The sequence below is a fragment of the Ixodes scapularis genome, unplaced genomic scaffold, assembly GCF_016920785.2.
Source record: "Ixodes scapularis isolate PalLabHiFi unplaced genomic scaffold, ASM1692078v2 PGA_scaffold3__209_contigs__length_174095766, whole genome shotgun sequence".
NCBI classification, from domain to species: domain Eukaryota; kingdom Metazoa; phylum Arthropoda; class Arachnida; order Ixodida; family Ixodidae; genus Ixodes; species Ixodes scapularis.
The window spans coordinates 158,326,835-158,345,135 of NW_024609868.1; the positions used below are offsets into that span (position 1 = coordinate 158,326,835).

Consider the following 18,301-nt stretch of genomic DNA (forward strand, 5'->3'; position numbering starts at 1 on the left):
ACAACGTTCACGTTCGCGCCTCCACTTTGGGCCCATCGACCCCGGGAAAGGGCACACGCCGTGCCGTAAGCATGCTCGAACTCCCGGACGAAGGTAAAAACATACAAAATAACACAACACGCCCCCTCTAACCAGAATTAAAACTTATAAAAACAAGATTTGCGAGCCACTGCTCACAAAACGCCCATTGTTTTCATTACACAGTGCAGCTTCTCCTGTAATACAGCTCTATAAAACTAAGTATCAAAAACAGACACGCACAAATAAAATACTCCGAATACAATAAACACATTTTTTTTTCACATCCTCAACCGTTCAGCTTCATAAAAATAAAAATAAAAAAAACTCTGCGACTGCATGTTCAGTGGGGAAGCAGATAGCAAGCCTTGGCGGAGCACTACATTCTGATCCTAGTGCCCTTCAATACATGACAAGGCGTCCTCATTCGAATGCAAGCGACCCTGTTTGTAGTCTATCTTAATCTGGTAGGCCTGCAACAACAGGCTCCACATTTGTAGACGGTCATTGTTCTGCCTGCTATTGTTTAGCCATCGGACGCGTTGTGGTCCGACTGGATTGTGACATTTTGTTCATAAACATACACATGGAAATGTTTCATGGCCTACACAATTTCCAGACAGTCCTTCTCAATTGTTGCGTACTTCGTCTCACGAAGAAGTAGCTTACGGCTGGCGTACGCAACGGGGTGCTCGACGCCCTCGATAGTTTGAGCTAGGATGGCCCCGATCGCCCTGTTGCTAGCGTCTACTAGGAGTATATAGGGTCGACTCGGGTCTGGGCTCCGCAGCACTGGACTGCTGCATATTTTCTGCTTCAGTGCGCGGAATACGCTCTCGCATGACGGCGTCCACACTACATGCTTAGGTTCAGCCTTGCGTGTGAGGTCTGTAAGCGGCGCTGCCAGCTCCGCGAAGTTTTCAATGAAATTCTGGTAGAAGTTAACTAGTCCCAAGAAGGAACGGACCTCCGTCTTTGTGGAGGGCCTCTCGATCGCCTGGTTGGTCTCGATCTTTTCAGGGTCAGGTTGTGCTTGCCCGTTCCCAATCATGTGCCCCAGGTAGTGCACTTCGCGCTTCCCAAACTGGTACGTGTTTATTTTTAGAGTTAGGCCTTCTTGACGCAACTTCTCCAGGGTGGTGCGCAAATGAAGCAGGTGCTCCTCCCACGTGTTGCTGAACACTGCTATGTCATCTAAGTAGGCCCGAGGGAAGTCGCGGTGCTCTCTTCAGGAGGTCATCCACCAGCCTTTGGAATGTCGCCGGTGCTCCCTTCAGTCCGAACGGCATGACCGTAAATTCGTACAAGTCGGTGTCCGTTCGGAAGGCTGTCTTGGGAATCGCCTCCTCTGATAGACCGATTTGCCAGTAACCTTGGGACATGTCCAGGGTGCTGATTACCCTGGCTCTGCCCACAGTCTCAATCATCTCAGGGAGTGAAGGCATGGGGTAGGCATCACCCGGTGTTGTCGCGTTCAGCTTCCTGAAGTCGACACAGAACCTCAGGCTGCGGTATTTCTTCTTCATGGACACCAAAGGGATGCACATGGACTTGTCGATGTCCGTATAATCCCCATTTCCAGCATTTCCTTCAGATGTTCCTGTAGCACCGCCTTGATACTGTCCGGAACTCTGTAAGCTTTCGACGCAATCGGGTTGGCGCTCGTTGGGATCTCGTGCAGTATTCTCGTGGTTCTACCTGTCCTATCGTCGAAGACATCACCGTAGGAGCGGATCAACTCGTCCAGTTCTTGAACCTCGTGAGCCTGAAGTTCCGCGTCCACGCTCAGCCCTCCGCTTGACCCGCTCTTTAGGGTCCGTACATCGAAACACGCCATTTCGTCACCGATTTCGTCGGGTACTTCCATTACAAAGGACATATCTCGGGTAACGTTATCGGTACGTTCAACATACTTCTTTAGCACATTCACGTGGTACCTCTTTTCCTTCTTGCGCTTGCCTCCGACATCGATTAAGTGATCCAATGGGGACAGCTTCCCGAGAACTACAAACGGCCCCCTCCATTCCGCGTAGAGCTTCTTCTCTGACGAAAGAAGTAGGACCAGCACCTTGTCCCCGCGTTGAAACTCTCAGTTTCTTGACTTCTCGTCATACCACTTCTTCGGCTTCTGCTGGACCTTTGATGAGGTTGCTTTCACCAGCGCGAAAGCGTCGTCCATTCTTTGACGGAACTTCGTCAGGTACTCTACGATCGATGTCGACTGCGCCCCGTCACTTCTGCTCCCTCTTAGCTTTCTCTCAGTACGTCTAGCGGTCCCCTTAGATGCCGTCCGTACAATAACTCATATGGACTGAAGCCAGTGGTCTCATTGGGCGTCTCCCGCTACGCAAATATTAAAAACGGAAGAAGATCATCCCAGCCAGTGGGTTGCTTCTGGATGTACTTCGCCAGGATGCCCTTTATGGTCCCGTTAAATCTTTCCACTTGTCCATTTCCTTGCGGGTGGTAGACGCTTCTAAACTGAGTTTTTACCCGCAACCTTTCTCACAGTTCACGGAGCAATGCTGACATGAAGTTGGTGCCTTGGTCGCTCCGTACGATTTTCGGGATGCCAACCCGAGTGAAGAACTCGAAAAGCGCTCGTGCAACGATGGCCGCATCTGCGTTTTTCAAAGGGATAGCCTCTGGGAATCTTGTCGCATTGCCCATTAAAACAAGGACAACCTTATTGCCTTTGTTCGATTTTGGTTCGATGGGGCCTATAAGGTCCATCGAGATTTTTTCGAAAGGTACGCCCAGAACGGGCACGGAGTGAAGTTCGGCTCGATCAGATGTCAGAACATTCGCGTGGCGCTGACAAACATCGCATGACCGCACGTATTCACGCTCGTCACGCGCCGAATTTGGCCACGCGAAACGCTCCTCCAGCCTCGCCATTGTTTTCTTCACTCCAAGGTGTCCCGCTGTCGTCGCATCGAGGGCAAGTTTCGAGGCGATTGGCCGGCCGGCTCCCAGAAGTGCCAGCATCTCAACCTCTCGTTCAACTTTGGTGTCTTGGTTTTTCACAAACCGCTTGTAGAGGAGCCCATGCGATACAAAGAATCCGCCACTCGCCTTCTTTGCTCGCTCCCACCACTCTCTCAGTTCAGCGTCATTGACTTGCTCTGTCCAAAACGATTTGCTCAACTCCAGAATAGTGATCAAATCGTTCTGACCGCCGTCCCGAACCTGACCACCTCCGTTTCCTTCAATCACGTCGTCGCTGTCGCTGACGCATTCCTCCAGCGCGGTAAGCGTTCCTCCTGTCTCTCGTTCTTCATTTTTCGACACGCGCTGCTTGTTCTTGCTTCCTTTCTTGCACGGGGGTTGTCACCAATGTTTTCTCCGGCTTTCCGTTTTCAATACATTTAAGCACTGAGTGCTCTGACGTTGAGGTGCCATGGTCGTTTGCCACCGCTTGACCGTGATCTGATGTGCTCTTCTGCTTCGATCCGCTGGCAGTCATGATTGGGTCGATAAAACCCCTTCCCTTTGTGAAGAGGTCGTTTCCCATCAAAACGCATGCTCCGTTGGGCAATCCACCCTTGCACAGTGCCACTACACACTCTTCGGGCGCCTTGTCGGGTCCCCTTCCCAAGGCTTGGCCAGACATATGCACCTTTGCAAGTGGACACTCCGCCGTACCCTCGAGCTGTGGATGCTCGTTCGCGACTCCAGCCTCTGCCCGGCGCCTACGAGGTGCTCATCAACGAGTGTAATCGTGCTCCCCGTGTCGCGAAAGCCCATCACTACCGTTTTTTTCACCACAACTGGCCAACAAAACTGCGTGAACGTATCTGTTCCGACGGTGCCATTGCCGGTCAGATGCTTTGCATCGTCCGAGACGGCAGGTTTGCCTTGTTTGGGTGATTCCCTCCCGACGGTCGTGCGTTGCCCGTCGCATCTCTAGGCAATGGAGCAGCCTTACAGTCTTTTTCACGTGTCCCTGTCGTTCACAGTTGAAACACGTCGCTGCGGATCTACAATCCGTCGTCAAGTGGCCGACTTTGCCGCAATTGAAACAGCTGACAGCTGACGACCGCGAGGTAGTCTCGGCCCGCTTGTCCGAAGAGGTCCGACTCGTTCTAGGCAAAACATTCGGATTGCCCCCCGACTTCCGGTTCTCCTCTTAGCGGTCGACGAGCTTCGCAAACTCCTCGTGAGTTTCAGGTCGCCGGTCTCGGACCCAGGTCACCACCTCCCGCGGCAGAGCTCGCTCCATTTGCTCCATGACGAGCAAGCTCTTCATTCTAGTCATGTTATCAACGTGTTCCACCTTCATCCAACGATCGAAGAATCGACAGATCTTCGCTGTCCACTCCGTGCATAGGTCTGTGCCTGTTCGCTTGGTGTTTCTGAACTTGTCTCGGTAGGTGTCGGCGTTTAGGTGGTAGCGGGAGAAAAGCGCGGTTTTCACGGACGCGTAGTTTTCCGCCTCTACCACGGACAACTCGGAGTATGCCTCGAGAGCGATCCCCGTCAAAACAGACGCCAAGAGGCTAGCTTGCAGCTCGGTGGGCACCTTGTGGACACGGCAGAGTTTCTCGAAGGCTGTGAGGTACGTCTCTATGTCGGCGTCGTCTCGGAACGGAGGTAGTAGTTTGACATAGTGACGCACATCACCGCGCCCGCTTTGTCTTCCGCCAAGCCCCAGGTGCCCCTCGGCTCCGCTCTCGTAATGTCTCTGGTCCGACCTCATCTTAAGGATCTCCAGCTCTAGTTCATGGCATCGGATCCTTAGCTGGAGATCACCATCGTTGGAGCGCCCCTCACTACTGTCAACTCCCGCATGCACGTCAATAGCCTCCCGCGACACATCTCGCACATCATCTCTCGCGACGTTTGAATCTTGACTCATCTGACTCTCCAAAATGCGCTGAATAAGTTTATCTTTTCGAAGCAATGCTACATGAACAATATTGTGCTCGGCACACTTTTCTCTCAGCTGCGCTTTGCTGGGAGCGGACAACGCGGCATGCGAAATTTCGTCCATGGTTGTCGCTCACCCAAAATGCCTTGCGTTGATGAGGTCCACCGGTGTAGTTCGTTCACACCTTTTGGACTTTTGTTTGTTCACGAAGGCTCTCACTCGTCTGGCCGGACTTCGATGCTCAGGTCCCGCGTTGTCAGTTGGTCACGCCGCACTGTTCCGAAGCCGCTCTCCTCGTGCAGGAACTTCACGTATCCCACCGCTGCCACCATGTAAAGTTTATATTCGTCTCGTCTCGTCTCGTGACGTGAAGTCTCTCGTTGTCTTCGGGTCTGTGCTGACGTCGTTGTCGCCGATTGCCAGTCAAGCGTCTCTTCTCTTGGGTTTGAGTGATGTCGGGAACGTAGGCTTTTAGGGTTGAATAACTTGGTTTAAAATGCAGGTATTATACACAAAAATTACAACGTAGTTAAAGTTCGGTAGTTCTCAAAACTCGATGGCCTCTGCCGTTTAACTCTCTAAGTGACACCTCTGCACTTTATCTACTCAATTTTTCCGCATCGCTCTCGATGGGACTTTTATCTAAACTCCTCCTGCATCGCTCTCGATGCGTCTCCTCTGAAATCTCTTAGTTGACTCTTCCTTCTCAACTCTCCTGCTCCCAGCATAGCTACCCTCGTCTCTCTCTCTCTCTTTCACTCTCTCCCTCCGACACACATTCTCATCTCCGTGATACGGCTACACAAATCCCGACAAGCAAAATAATAAATGAGTTCAGTTGGCGCTATCCAAAACAAAACGGCCCTCCGCCACCGACTCTGTAAACATTCCAGTCATCGACCCCTACAAAAGCACGTGCAAGTCCTTAATATACCTCTCGTGTTCACAATAGCCGATTCCCGGTACAACCCCGAAAAGTCGGCAACACGGGATGGGATGTGCCATCAACGGCATAAAGCGCGTACATAAGTCAGTACACATTCCGAACGAAGCTGTCAAGAGCAGCTAAAATAATAAAAAGCACCTCCGTACACGGAGAAGATATGCGGAGCTCTATATAAAGGGGTGTAAGGTTACAACGTTCACGTTCGCGCCTCCACTTGGGGCCCATCGACCCCGAGAAACGGCACGCGCCGTGCCGTAAGCATGCTCGAACCCCCGGACGAAGGTAAAAACATAAAAAAATAACGCAACAGGGCCATTAGGGAGCACCAGAAGTGCAATGTCACGGCACTTGTTGTTTTTCTCTGCGTGTTCCTGAAGCAAACAAGCCCAGTGCGTGAGCCGTGTTGGATAACTGTGAGTGCATCCCAAAAATTGGTAACCTAACCAAGTCTGACGCTGCACCTCAGCCGCAAAGCAGGTGTAACTTCTATTTTTCGTCTTGCGCTCAGTGGACTTTATGATGAATATTGCCACGCGCGTTGCCGATCGAGCGCGTGCGTGGCCCAATAAAGAAAAAAAAAAGAAAAGCGCGTGCGTGTCCGAGTGGTGAGCGTGTTTTAATGTCGCGCGAAGGATCCAGGTTCGATTCCAGGAATACGGACCTCATCACGCCGCACTCCACAACCGGAAGTCGTTCACGTCGTGCGCCTCAAGCCATACTACGATCGATAGGAATGTGAATCGTGTTTTGCACTACGGTCGATAGGACTCTATTTCACAAGTTTACGTAGTTTGCCATTATTTTTGTCTGTTTTTGTGTTTTGTTTCTCGGCATGTCGCATCAACGCGATACGCTTTTATAACGGGGGAGTAATGCCAAGCGCGTTGCCGAGCGAGCGCGTGTGTGGCCGAGTGGTCAGCGTGCTTGACTTTCGCGCGAAGGATCCGGGTTCGATTGCAGGGAGCGGTATGTTCTTTCATTTATTCTTTCTGCATGGCGTTGTCGTAAGTTCGAGAACCTTCTCGTCCGATCCAGTTACGAATGTTCTACGAGCCGCACGTTCTAGGCCGAATGTTCCAGAAGCCCACGCGTGTGCAAAAGGGGCTCGGCGTGGCATGCCGGAGCCAGTCAAGCCCAGCGCTCGATCCTGCGGTTTCGCCGACATCGACGCCCACGACGCTCTGCTGTTTCCTTATTTTCCCTTTTTATTTTTGGGCACAAGTTCGCCCCATTAAGCGTTTAGTTTTTTCAGTTACTGTAGCCTCATCACTTGTCATTCGTGACAATATGTCTCGATAATTAGTGCTTATCAAACGCCTTAAGGCACTCGAACTCGCTGTGGCTTTCTTATGACAGCCAACGGGGCGCCAGTCGAGCGCCAAAACGCAAAATGCGAAGTGGTTACCCAGGAGAGGGGATAAACGGGACGGAGAACACAAAGCCAATTGGAGCTTTGCATTGTCTGTTCTGGTTTCTCCCGCTCGGGTGTTACCATGTCAGTATTTAACCAGCTCCCCTGCACGCTCGTTTAAGTAGCAAAATGAAAAGTTGCGCGCAGGTACTAGGTTTTAAATGGCAAGACAAATGACTGCTTTCTGATCGTGGAAAACGACTATTGCTAGAAGAATTTATCGATATTCACTTCAATTCAAAATTAGTAGTAAGATATTTAAAATATAAAACAAAATTCCAAATACCATACTTTGTAAGGTCATGACATGAGAAGGTCATGACACATAAGCTTGCAACAAACATACATATGATAGGAGGAAGGTAGATCATGTACGTGTGACATAGTAGACACCGTATTAGTGGGAAGCATTTGCGGATTGTATCATAAGCAACTTGAATTTACAACCTATGGAAACTAAACTTCTTACCAAAATGGCGCAGTTTATGCGAACTACACGCTTATGTTTATCCTCATTCTCGTACAACAATAGTCATTTTATTTTCGTTACTTTTCGCTTAAAACGTCGTACTTGATTTAGCTCCTATTTTAGTGGCTCCCGCGTAAAGTGTTGGGCAATGAATTCATCGGTGTTTAATTTCTGTATTTGTCGAATTCGTCTCCATCTGAGAGAAGCTCATTGCTGTGAAAGTTCAGTGTAACTGAACTCTAGCGTAAACCTTGAAGTTACACTCTTTTTTTTTAAAGTAGTCCTTTGTGATCTTTCGGAGCGTGAGATAAAAATTTGCTTTTTAAGATAAAAACGCAATTTCGTTTAACGTTTTATTGAAAAGGGTCGTCGCTCCTAATACATTATATCGCATTTTTTAGGCTCGCCGTCGGCACCTTGAATGAGGTGTACCCTCACCCGTCCTACCACGGAGCCGCATTCTTCCTTGGCGCCATTACACAACTGCTGCTTATCAAGTACAGCTCTGTAAAAATCAGCAAGGTAGGTGCGTCTGGAGGGTGCCTTGTTTCTCATTGAACTAGCAGATCCTACCAATCGTTGACTTTGAAGACGTTTTTCCATTGAGTGTATAACACGTTCGGTAGGCTCTGGTGAACACCGATCTCAGCGGCTCACTCAGATGCCTCTCTACATTCAAGAGCACTTACCAGAGGTGCGCAGAGAAATTGAGCTGTGATTCTAGGAAGCCTTACCCTTCAGAGAAGTTAAATGTTAGACATTGATGAGAGTGAAATATGATTAGCGCAACGAACGTAGACACGGCAAGTAAACAGTTCTTTGTGATTTCACTACCCATCATTCTGCTAACAAGCGGCGATAAAACCACATAAATCTTACGGCCACTGGGACTGTTTCCTACTTCTATCCCATCGATTGTCTCTAAGGCCCATAACTTCGACGGGTGTTTATTATCAGGAGAAATATACCACAGTCAAAAAGCAGCACGTTTTTTTAGAGATTTATTAATAACATTTTAGCCAATTTCTGTTAAATGTTGGACATAAACCCTTTTTAACGTTTTGCTTCTTGTTATACTACACCAATATAATGTATTTTAATCGCATCAAAGTTTTTGGTAACGGTAATTTTTATATTTGGTTCTCCCGTCATACCCCATACAAAGTAAGCCAGGTAATATCATGGAGGCCTTTGGAGCAGCACCTAATGATGGTGTGATGAGATAATGTACAGATGCCAGAGAGGTGCTAACGATGTTAAAATGAAGCGCAGTGGAGAGTGTAAAGGGATGACACGTAGCTTTCGATTCTTGTGGTTCAACCTAATGTAACCGAGACGCCATCACTCGGCTCATTCTCTCTTAGTTGAAACAAAAACTAAACCATATTTTATGACGCGTGATACATCTAAATGTAGAAGTGTGCCAATTTGATTGAATTTACTTCTAATATAACCCTTTAATTACCAGCCGACATTATTGAGAGCGCAGAAACATATTATCACAACGATTGAGATAAATACTAGAAAGAGCCGCTTTGTTATCGACATAATCAGTGACAACGCTAGTGGAGCGGGTCTTCCAGCCCATCACGTGATATGCTGATATAGTTTTAGTTTAACCTGCCACCGTAAACCTTTTGCAAAAATTGCCATCTCCGCGCTGCCATCATTGTCTGCTGGGCTGTGGAACGCCTTCTGACCATGCGCTGTAGCTCTGGTGCGCTGTATATTGGACAATGCGCATGCATCCACAGCTGAGTGAGTTATCATTTTTAAGCCGGGTGATAAACGATGGAAGCTCTATAATTTGCTTCAACTTATGTCCAGAGGCAGCCGACACTAATCGGCTAATGATACCTATCTATCAGCTTTAAACCGCAAATCACAAGGCCTTATCATTATGGGATTGGTTCAGCGTGATAGAGGACGTACATAAACATGCCTAAAACCATGGTGATGTACTTTTAACGCCGTCTGATTGGTCACATCACCTTGTAGCGTCGCCTGCATCTGAACTGAAGGTGAAATGAAATATAGGATTTCGATTTTCGGATATTTTAACAAACTTTGAAGCGTGTTTTTTAGGAGTTTGTTGTTGATACATTTTGAATTTTCAAAAACATTCGAAATCTAATTTTACAGTGCAGCTATTTTTATTAAATTAAAAAAAGAAAATTCCGTAACAAACGTACCCTGAATAGAACAAAAATCGCTTGTATAGAATTATATTTCCGCTGCTTCATTTTTCATTGTTTCTTTTGCCATTCGTAATAATAACTGTCACGTGACAAATAGAGAAAATAGCGTTGCATCAATAACTGTTGATCTTTTAAAATAATAAAAAAGAAACCTGGACGTAGTCGCCCGGGAGCATGAAAATTTCAGATAACCTCTACCTCTAATAAAATATAAGGTATCATAGATTTCACTATTATAAAAACACTACCCCTTCTTTATTTAAGTACAATTTGTACGCTCCAATCTGAAGACAAACAATGAATATTGTGGAGACCCAGATTTACCATGACCCGATGCTCTGAGCATACCTTGGCGAACCTTTTGTTTCTAGTACGAAATTTCAAAGGAAGCTGAAATGGCCTCTCCTGGGGACCACTGAAGTTGTGACCTCGGAATCGGAACTTCATGGACGAGACCTGAATCAACAAACATTCTACTGGCGAAAGCTTTTCGTATTTTATCGGATTTCTTTAAAAAATCTGAACACATAAATTTTTCCCTTCCGAAAATATTTTTCATTACAATAGTTCCATTTTGATACTGCAAGGCTCGAGTCACATTCACCAAGCAAAACTTCAGCTAGCTAACGTTAAAAATCTAAATGGCTCGATATAGTCCGACGACACGCGGGCGCGCGCATGGATGGGCAATGTTTACGTGACGTTGTCGAAGAGCCGTCAAACTACATTTCGGCGGTTCGGTGTAGCCACCGCAACAGGCGGTGGCGGCCGCCGCACTTCGTCGGTGACGTCGCAGAATAGGGCTTCCTCTGTTTCGCGCCAGGCTAGCCAGACCAGAATGCTCCGCGTGCGCTCCCCTGGATTGACGCACTTGCACACTAGCAGCCCGAGTCCCGGAGCCTGGGAGCGATAGAGGCGGGTTCTACAGAGGCCCATATCTGGGGCGCCGTGTCTGGTCTAGCTAGGCCGACCTTCGCTAGCGGCAGTGCCGAAGACATGGGACTTCAGTGAGCCCTTAACTGCAACTCTGTGCTATGTTTAAGTACGGAACTCCTGGGAAACTGCTATGAATCTTGTAAAATGCTGTTCAGAATAGATCCTATACATATATCTATATTGAAAAATATTTTTTACTGGAATTTAGTTTTCAGAAAAAATCATTTTACTGTATCATGGGACTCTTTTTACTTCCAGTAAAACCGGAATTCACCGGAAATCATTGCATTTGCCGCAGTTTGCCGGAGCTTACTTTGTTTTTTTTTTCGGACGTCTACGGAAGGCATTTAGAGAGAAGCCAGTGAACTGTGGGCGGTGTATGTTTACCAACCGCTGGACGATTCGGTAATAAATAAAACGCAGTCAGTTCATATAGGCCTGAAAGTTCTATTTCTTTATTTCACAGGGTTGATACCAATGAAACAATTTGCAGAGCTGTAGACAAAAGCAATCATACCAAATAGGAACAACCGAGTTCTTCGTCGCAAAACATATCTTTCAAGGTACTCACAATGCCGCTGGGTAAATTTCTAGTTGTACGGTAGTTCAACTAATAAAACCAAGCAGGTGCACCACTTGGACACAAACACACACTGTCAGTAGCACGTTTAGTGAGAACCCCGAACGTGCACCAGCATCCGCAGCCGTTGAGAATATATCATTGGCACAGTCATAGTGTCCTCACAGATGCCGTCGCCGCGGGTGCACCACGCGCACACATAAACACTGTCAGTAGCACGCGTAGCGAAAGCCATGAACGCGCAGAACGAACATCCGCCGCCGTTGAGAAATCACGGGCACAGTCACGGCGTCTCCGACGTCTTTTTCGCTCATTGGATGATTGTGAAGCCGGACGGACGTAAGGCGCAAGAAACAGGTCACTGCAAGATATTTTCTTTTTATCCGCGCACCCACCTGCTCTGGAAGATACAGGCCGCACACATGGCCTACACTGAGCATCCATTCGGGGCCGCTGCTCGTTTACGGAGAAAGAAACTGGTTTTCTTCAAGAGAGCAAAAAGTCCTCCTCACATTTCCCAACGAACCCAATGCGAGGGAGAGAGGGCGCGTGGGGACTTGTCCTTGGTGCGTTATAGGCGCCTGACTTACAGACCCAGTCCCCGGCTCGTCTCGGCTTCCCCCTCCTTTCGCGTCGGCTTACAGTGCATTTCGGTAAACAAGTGAAACAAGTCACTCGTTTCCGGTAACAGTTCCAGCAAAACCGGGGAGGGAGTCTGGTAAACAAAAATAGCTGCCGGTGACATTCCAGCGAAATTTGAAAACCCGGTTACGGTGAAAAGTTCAAGCAAAATCTGTTTGCCGGCAAATATTCCAGCAAGCACTGGTAAACTACGCTGGTTTTGGATGAAAATGGGTGAACCTTGGCTAGGTTTCACGGAATGTCTTTCGTAATTCACCGGATATTACTAGAAGTTCACCGGATGCCACTGGAGGTTCACCGGATGTCACTGGAAGCTTTTGCCGGATTTTTCAATAATGTAAGCACATAGAATTTGGAAGAAAGAAAATTTTGAACGCGCCCTGACGTGAACAGAGCCCACGTCCCCATGATTAGAAGCCCAGAACTCCATTACTACGCCAAGGGGGCAATGGTAGTATGTCGGCGCCAGCCAAAGAGGCAGTGACAAAAGCGAGCGCCGAAGAGCAGACGACGGCGTTCTGCCTTCGAGCTTGAACGAGCAGTGAGTAGAGACCGATGCCACAAGCTTTGCATCTTCACCCTGATCATTCGAACGGAAGCTCGAGGATATCACGCGACCCGGCGCGCACTCATTTCTTCCTGTTCATGGGCTTCTATTTATATAACAAACAAACAAAAGTGCAATGTTGGCCACAAGCTCCGAAGGATGCCACGGAAACATTGTGATTAACAACTTGATTCGCAGGGTACAATCATTATGCACATGGACATAAACTTCTTGCTGGCAAAAACATAAACAAAACAGGAGGGTTGGCACTTAAATATGAAAAGTACGCCTATTGCTCTCCCAAGATTGCAATTGAATTTCAATCGGCGTAAACTAAAGTTAACTTTGGTACTATACGTGAAGCGAAAGTTCGACTGCTAATCAAGTGCACAGCGCTGCAATAAAAAAGGCATCTTTCCGGTTTTGTTTCAGCTGTTCCAAACAGGCATGTGGCTCATCACTGCGATATGCGGACTGACAGCTATCCTGAGCATGTACGAGTGGAACAGGGGTGCGCATCCACCGGAATGGGCCAAGCTGTCGTTCGCCTTCTCCGAACGCCTTCTTTGGGCTATCTGGCTCTCGTGGCTCACCTTCGCATGCGCCACCGGAAGGGCAAGTGAGCATGCCATCATCGTCTTAAGGCTACTACTGCTATAAACCATGTCTTGCCCTTCCTATTTTTTACCATCATTTTATTGGCAAGTTTGGGAATGTGGTGACCTCGCAAACAATTTGAACATTCCTTTAAAAAAATAGCAGTTCATGGCTTTCTTGTTACTGCAAAAGCCACTACCAATTTTAGATATTTACTAGTCAGCCTAATTTCTCCCAACCCACTGCTCTGTTCTACGGTTATCATGTCAGACGGAAGTTTGGACGCCCACTTCAATCTTTTTACTTTCAATAAATATGAACAAAATAATGGCGCGTTTAAAATATGTAAAAGAAACGGAGGATTTCAGTCAAGCAAAACGTAAAATATAAGCCACGCCAGCAATTCACAAAAATAAAAAAAATCTTTTGAACGCAAAAAAGGCTGTAGAGGCAAAAGTATATAAATATTACTGTTTCATATGTCCGTACGTATTTCCGTAACTTAACATTCATAGAGTTTCATCCTGGTATTGGCAAGATTTCTAATACGAAATATATTAAAATAAAATAAGTGTTGCATCTTTCACTTGTTTCGGCGGTGAAAAGTAAATATCGGTCATGAAGGTAATATTTTATTTACCGTGATAACTTGAGTACTTATTTTCTCCACGCAGTGGTTATGTTCGTGATGTTCTTTCACAGGCTTCATCTCGCACTTCCTTTCTTGGGGAGCATTCGCTCCACTCAGCCGGCTCTCTTTCGGCGTTTATTTACTCCATGTCCCATACTACATTATTCGCCTCTGCACAGCGAGAGAAAGGCTCTTTTTCTCACATGTCACTATGGTAAGTGATGAACAACTGAGACCGCCATGGGGCTTAAGCTTTTCGTGGTCGTTACTTGTTTCTACTCAGGACTGAATATGCACACAAAAAGACAGACTGAGAAGCGAAACACGCCGACAACAAACAAGCGCACCTGTCTGTTGTCTGCGTGGTTCTTTTCTTAGTCCTTGTCTTTTTGTGCGCATCTTAAACCATGGTTAATCAGACACCAACTCGCCCAACTGACCACCCTAACAAAGTTCGCTTTTACACGCATATTCTGATTTTTGTAACCAAAATGGTGTACACAATGTTTGTTGATATGCTTGTAGAATCCAAAGTTTTGCATAGTCATCAGGCTTGAAGCTTATAAAAGCTAACTCTTTCAGTGAGCCATAGAAAACTGTCGCATAACACTGATCATAACGTTTATCAGAAGACCTTACCTTGAAATAAAGCCTGTTTCTCACAAATATTTAAAACCCTTGAAAGTAATTTTAATAAAAAAGATAAAGATACCTTAGGAAACTGTCTGATCTCGTAATCAAAAAATACATGTTCGCATTTTCCTTATAAACATAGTTAAACGTTTAACGTAGTAAAGCTCCGCAGAGGCAGAAATGAAAACAAGAGAGCGTGTATATTAACTACCTCAAATCCCCACAATAGTATAGTTAATCTTTTACTTTCTCTATACCTTATTAGAAAAAGTACATGGTTTGTCAGCGAGTTTATGATAAAACTAACTTTAACCGAATTAATGCAACTACAAGCTTTTCTGTGCTTTAGTTTTCCGCAGTTATGTTGCCTCTTTTTATGTTTTTATTTGTGTAGTATGTATCTACGTGCTATTGGAGCACACCATACATGTTAACAGAGCCGTAAGATTACATTAAAGGGTTTTAGAGCAGATGGCCCCACACGTTTAGGTGTCCCTAAAATCGGGGGACACAAACGCAACAAGATTGTCGCTGCCGGCTTATAGAGTAGGGTTTTCTCAACGCAGAGCGGAGTGCTTGCGTTTCCAGCTTGCAAAGCCGTCGACGCTGTCAAGCGTAATATTCAAAAGAAGGAAACATATATAAAAAAAAAACGTAAACGCATGCTTTTAACAATAACTTCATGTTTGGAAATCATAGTTAACGTAAAACCTAATTAACCCGGCTACAAAAGACGAACTAAAAGCAGTACAACGTTAGACAATTTTAGTCAAAACAATTCAATATGTAGCGCGTTAATTAGTTGCACGTTCTCAGATTCTTTGTCACGCTCGTGTGCCGCGTTGAACTTCTTTCACTGACCTTCAACAATGCCGAAACCGGAACGAAGGCGGTCCAGCATACTCTGCAAGCATTTGCTTTATATATGTCTGAGCTGGAGCGACTTGAAAACCCTTGTAAGACTTGTTTTTAAGCTACAGCTAAAGTGTGACGAACGCTCGGCTGATCGAGCTAAGAGAATCCGCTCATGGTCTCGAAGTAGCTTGAGTCACTGAATGTTTCCGGAGTACCGAGCCTCCCAACCTTCGCTTGAGAGTCGAGTCGCAGCACAGCAGTCACGACCCCAACATGGCGCTGCACTGCACGGTCGAAGCGAAGCGCGTACAGTACAGCGTTTGTTGTCGTGTAAGCTCTTCAATCCACGTTCATGACTTGAGATGTCACTGGTTTGTTTTTATTTTTTTTTCTTTCGTTTCGAGCGGTACGTGACATCCTTCTCGCTGTTACGTCTCTCTCTGTCGCCTCAAAACACAATGAAGTCGAGTGTTAGGCTTAGCGTCTCAGGCTTAGAGTTTCAGACGCAGCACCAGCGCCACCGGAGCGAGCATACGAGCCGGTAGCCTTGTTTTGCAAACCAGATTAGCAACTACTTGATATAAAAAAAAAAAGAAAAAAAACAATCTACAGAAAACCAACGCACGTTTCGTACAGTCCTAACACATCGATTCCCAGAGCTCCCATCATTGGGCACCCGCTGTTGCCGTGGTAACGAGCAAATGATTTAGATACTTATTTTGTTTTTTTCGGCCTACCTCCGAAATGGCAGACTAATAACTTCCACCAAGGGTAAACCAGCCAATCAAAGCTCGATTCTGACGGAATTCACATCCGGTAAGCGAACTAAATGGATTTCGCTACTCTGGGAACATTCAATGACTATATGACTAGCGTGACGTTGCCATGCCAACGGTTAATGCGTTTCTTTAGGCTTAGGAAGGGCCAGAATCAGATGGTGATCTTTAAAATGAGGCGAGCTACACGCGCAGGATTTGTCTTTTGAGCGAGATAAGCCGAAGCGAAAGCCGGCGGCATCATTCACTGGCAACAAACGTGGCTAATACTGCAGCGACAATAACGAATTCGCTCCGAAACGAGCGGAAAGGGATCGGCATGTCTGCCGACGTAACCAGACCCCACGCGAATGGAGGCCCCATGCTACTTTTTAAATTTTCATTAAGAACGAGCGCTGACCCAAATCCCAAAACGCAGTCTGGGTTCGTCCCATGCGCAGTGGTAAGCCTAAGAGGCTCCCAAGCTTTGGGTCCCCCTATTCTGAAACGGTCTTATATATACGGAAATTCAGATCCACCATCGGTGTCAAATCTACACATATTTTCTACAACCAAAGAGACTACAAAAAGAACAAAAAACAATTTAAGCGCCTTTATGCCAAAAGAAGACCATAAACATTACGCCGGTGAAATTAATAAATGCAATTATAAGATGCGTTCCTGAGTATGAAAACTAATCACCTCTTTGCTGCTCAACTCAACGCGTTACCGTGTATGTCGCGTCCCTTTCTCAGACACTACGTTTTAATCGGTGCTCAACTTTCTAAGGCACTTGTGAGATGAACTGCTCAATTAAGAGACAGTCTTTCCTGCACCTTTCTTTCCAGGTGACGCAGTGCTTCGGGGCTCTTGTTACCAGCTACCTCCTGAGCTTCGTGCTGTTCGTCGTCTGCGAGGCACCAACGGGGCGCCTCGAAAAACTAGTCCTGATGCCTAGCAGGCGGCCCGAGAAGCCGAGTGGGACCAACGGCGACAAACCTCTCGTGGAAGACGCATTTAAGAACTTCAGTGCGCCGGACGTGCTCGTTAAGGAAAAAGGAATGCAGGACGGGAACAGGAGCGGTGCTATCACTGCTGGACAGTCAAGCCACCTTTGAGTGCCACACCGATGTCTATAACTCGTCTTCTCATTGTAATTACCACACGCATGTTCCGCTGTTGTATGCTTTGAAGGGACCGATGTGTTTGTTGCGCGCCTGGCTTTCACAGTTTTGAATTGCTTCTTAAAGAAGCAATTACATGATATGATCAGCTGTGACTGATAAGAAAGTAAGGAGGTATGTTTGCCATGAAGCGATATGCTACCTTATATCATTTGTGTTCCTTCGATGGAACGTGCCTGCACTATTCTATAAAAACCTCAATACGGGTATGTAAAGAAGAATGTCGTAAGCTTGTTTCTGAAAAGGCTTCTGCGCCCCATTTTATATTCGGACATATTAAACAAAATATATCGCGTCCTGTAGGGAATATTAACATGGAACGTGCGAAATTTTAATATTCGAAAATCTCTAGCGGTCCTAACATTTCACGCTTCGCCAGTCGCGAGGTAATACTCGCATTTCTAAAAAAAGTCTTACCGGTGAAACCACAACATGAAATCTTTCAAAATATTGTTATTCTAACCTCAGCAAGCACCATTGTTTAACTAATCGTTCTCAGCTGACATTTCCCAAGATATGTATTTCCTTTTTCTCTTTGATAGGACAATAAACCTTTATTGGGTGTTTACTAGGCTCGGAATATTCATATTTACATGCGCATTTGATCTGATGGTGACAATTGTTTGCATTCTTGATCATAAACATGTTTCTTGTTTTGTAAACAGCGCACTTTTTGATGATGCAGCATGCGCCAACAGATACACAGTATTTCACACGAACTACAACATTTTTTACGAAGAATGTTAGGGATTTACCCACTCCTCAAGACGCGCAATTCTCTAAATGTAATATCACCAACTGCCTTCCAGCATTTTGAATCAGCCTCAACGATTTTGAGAAAACAAATATCATATTCGCATTCTGCATATCTTACATGATTAGACTAAAAAAAAGAAACAGCAGAACTTGGCACAAAATGTTATTTCATGGTGAGGTTTGCTTCGTTGAAGATCACCGCGGAATGCCTGCTTTTTAGGCAACTTGCACGAAAGATAAATCAAATACCTTGGCGACTGATACAGGAAACTC

General features: G+C 46.3%; 1 protein-coding gene across 1 annotated transcript in view; it reads left to right on the forward strand.

Moving 5' to 3' along the window:
• The window catches only part of LOC8028829 (nose resistant to fluoxetine protein 6), a 138,525-nt gene extending 121,319 nt beyond the window's left edge, over positions 1-17,206 (forward strand). The window contains exons 12-15 of the mRNA XM_040211128.3: positions 8,116-8,236; positions 13,050-13,236; positions 13,917-14,059; positions 16,937-17,206. Coding sequence (XP_040067062.2) covers positions 8,116-8,236; positions 13,050-13,236; positions 13,917-14,059; positions 16,937-17,206 — 721 coding nt within the window. The remainder of the gene's footprint in view (positions 1-8,115; positions 8,237-13,049; positions 13,237-13,916; positions 14,060-16,936) is intronic.
• Positions 17,207-18,301: the final 1,095 nt, after the last annotated feature.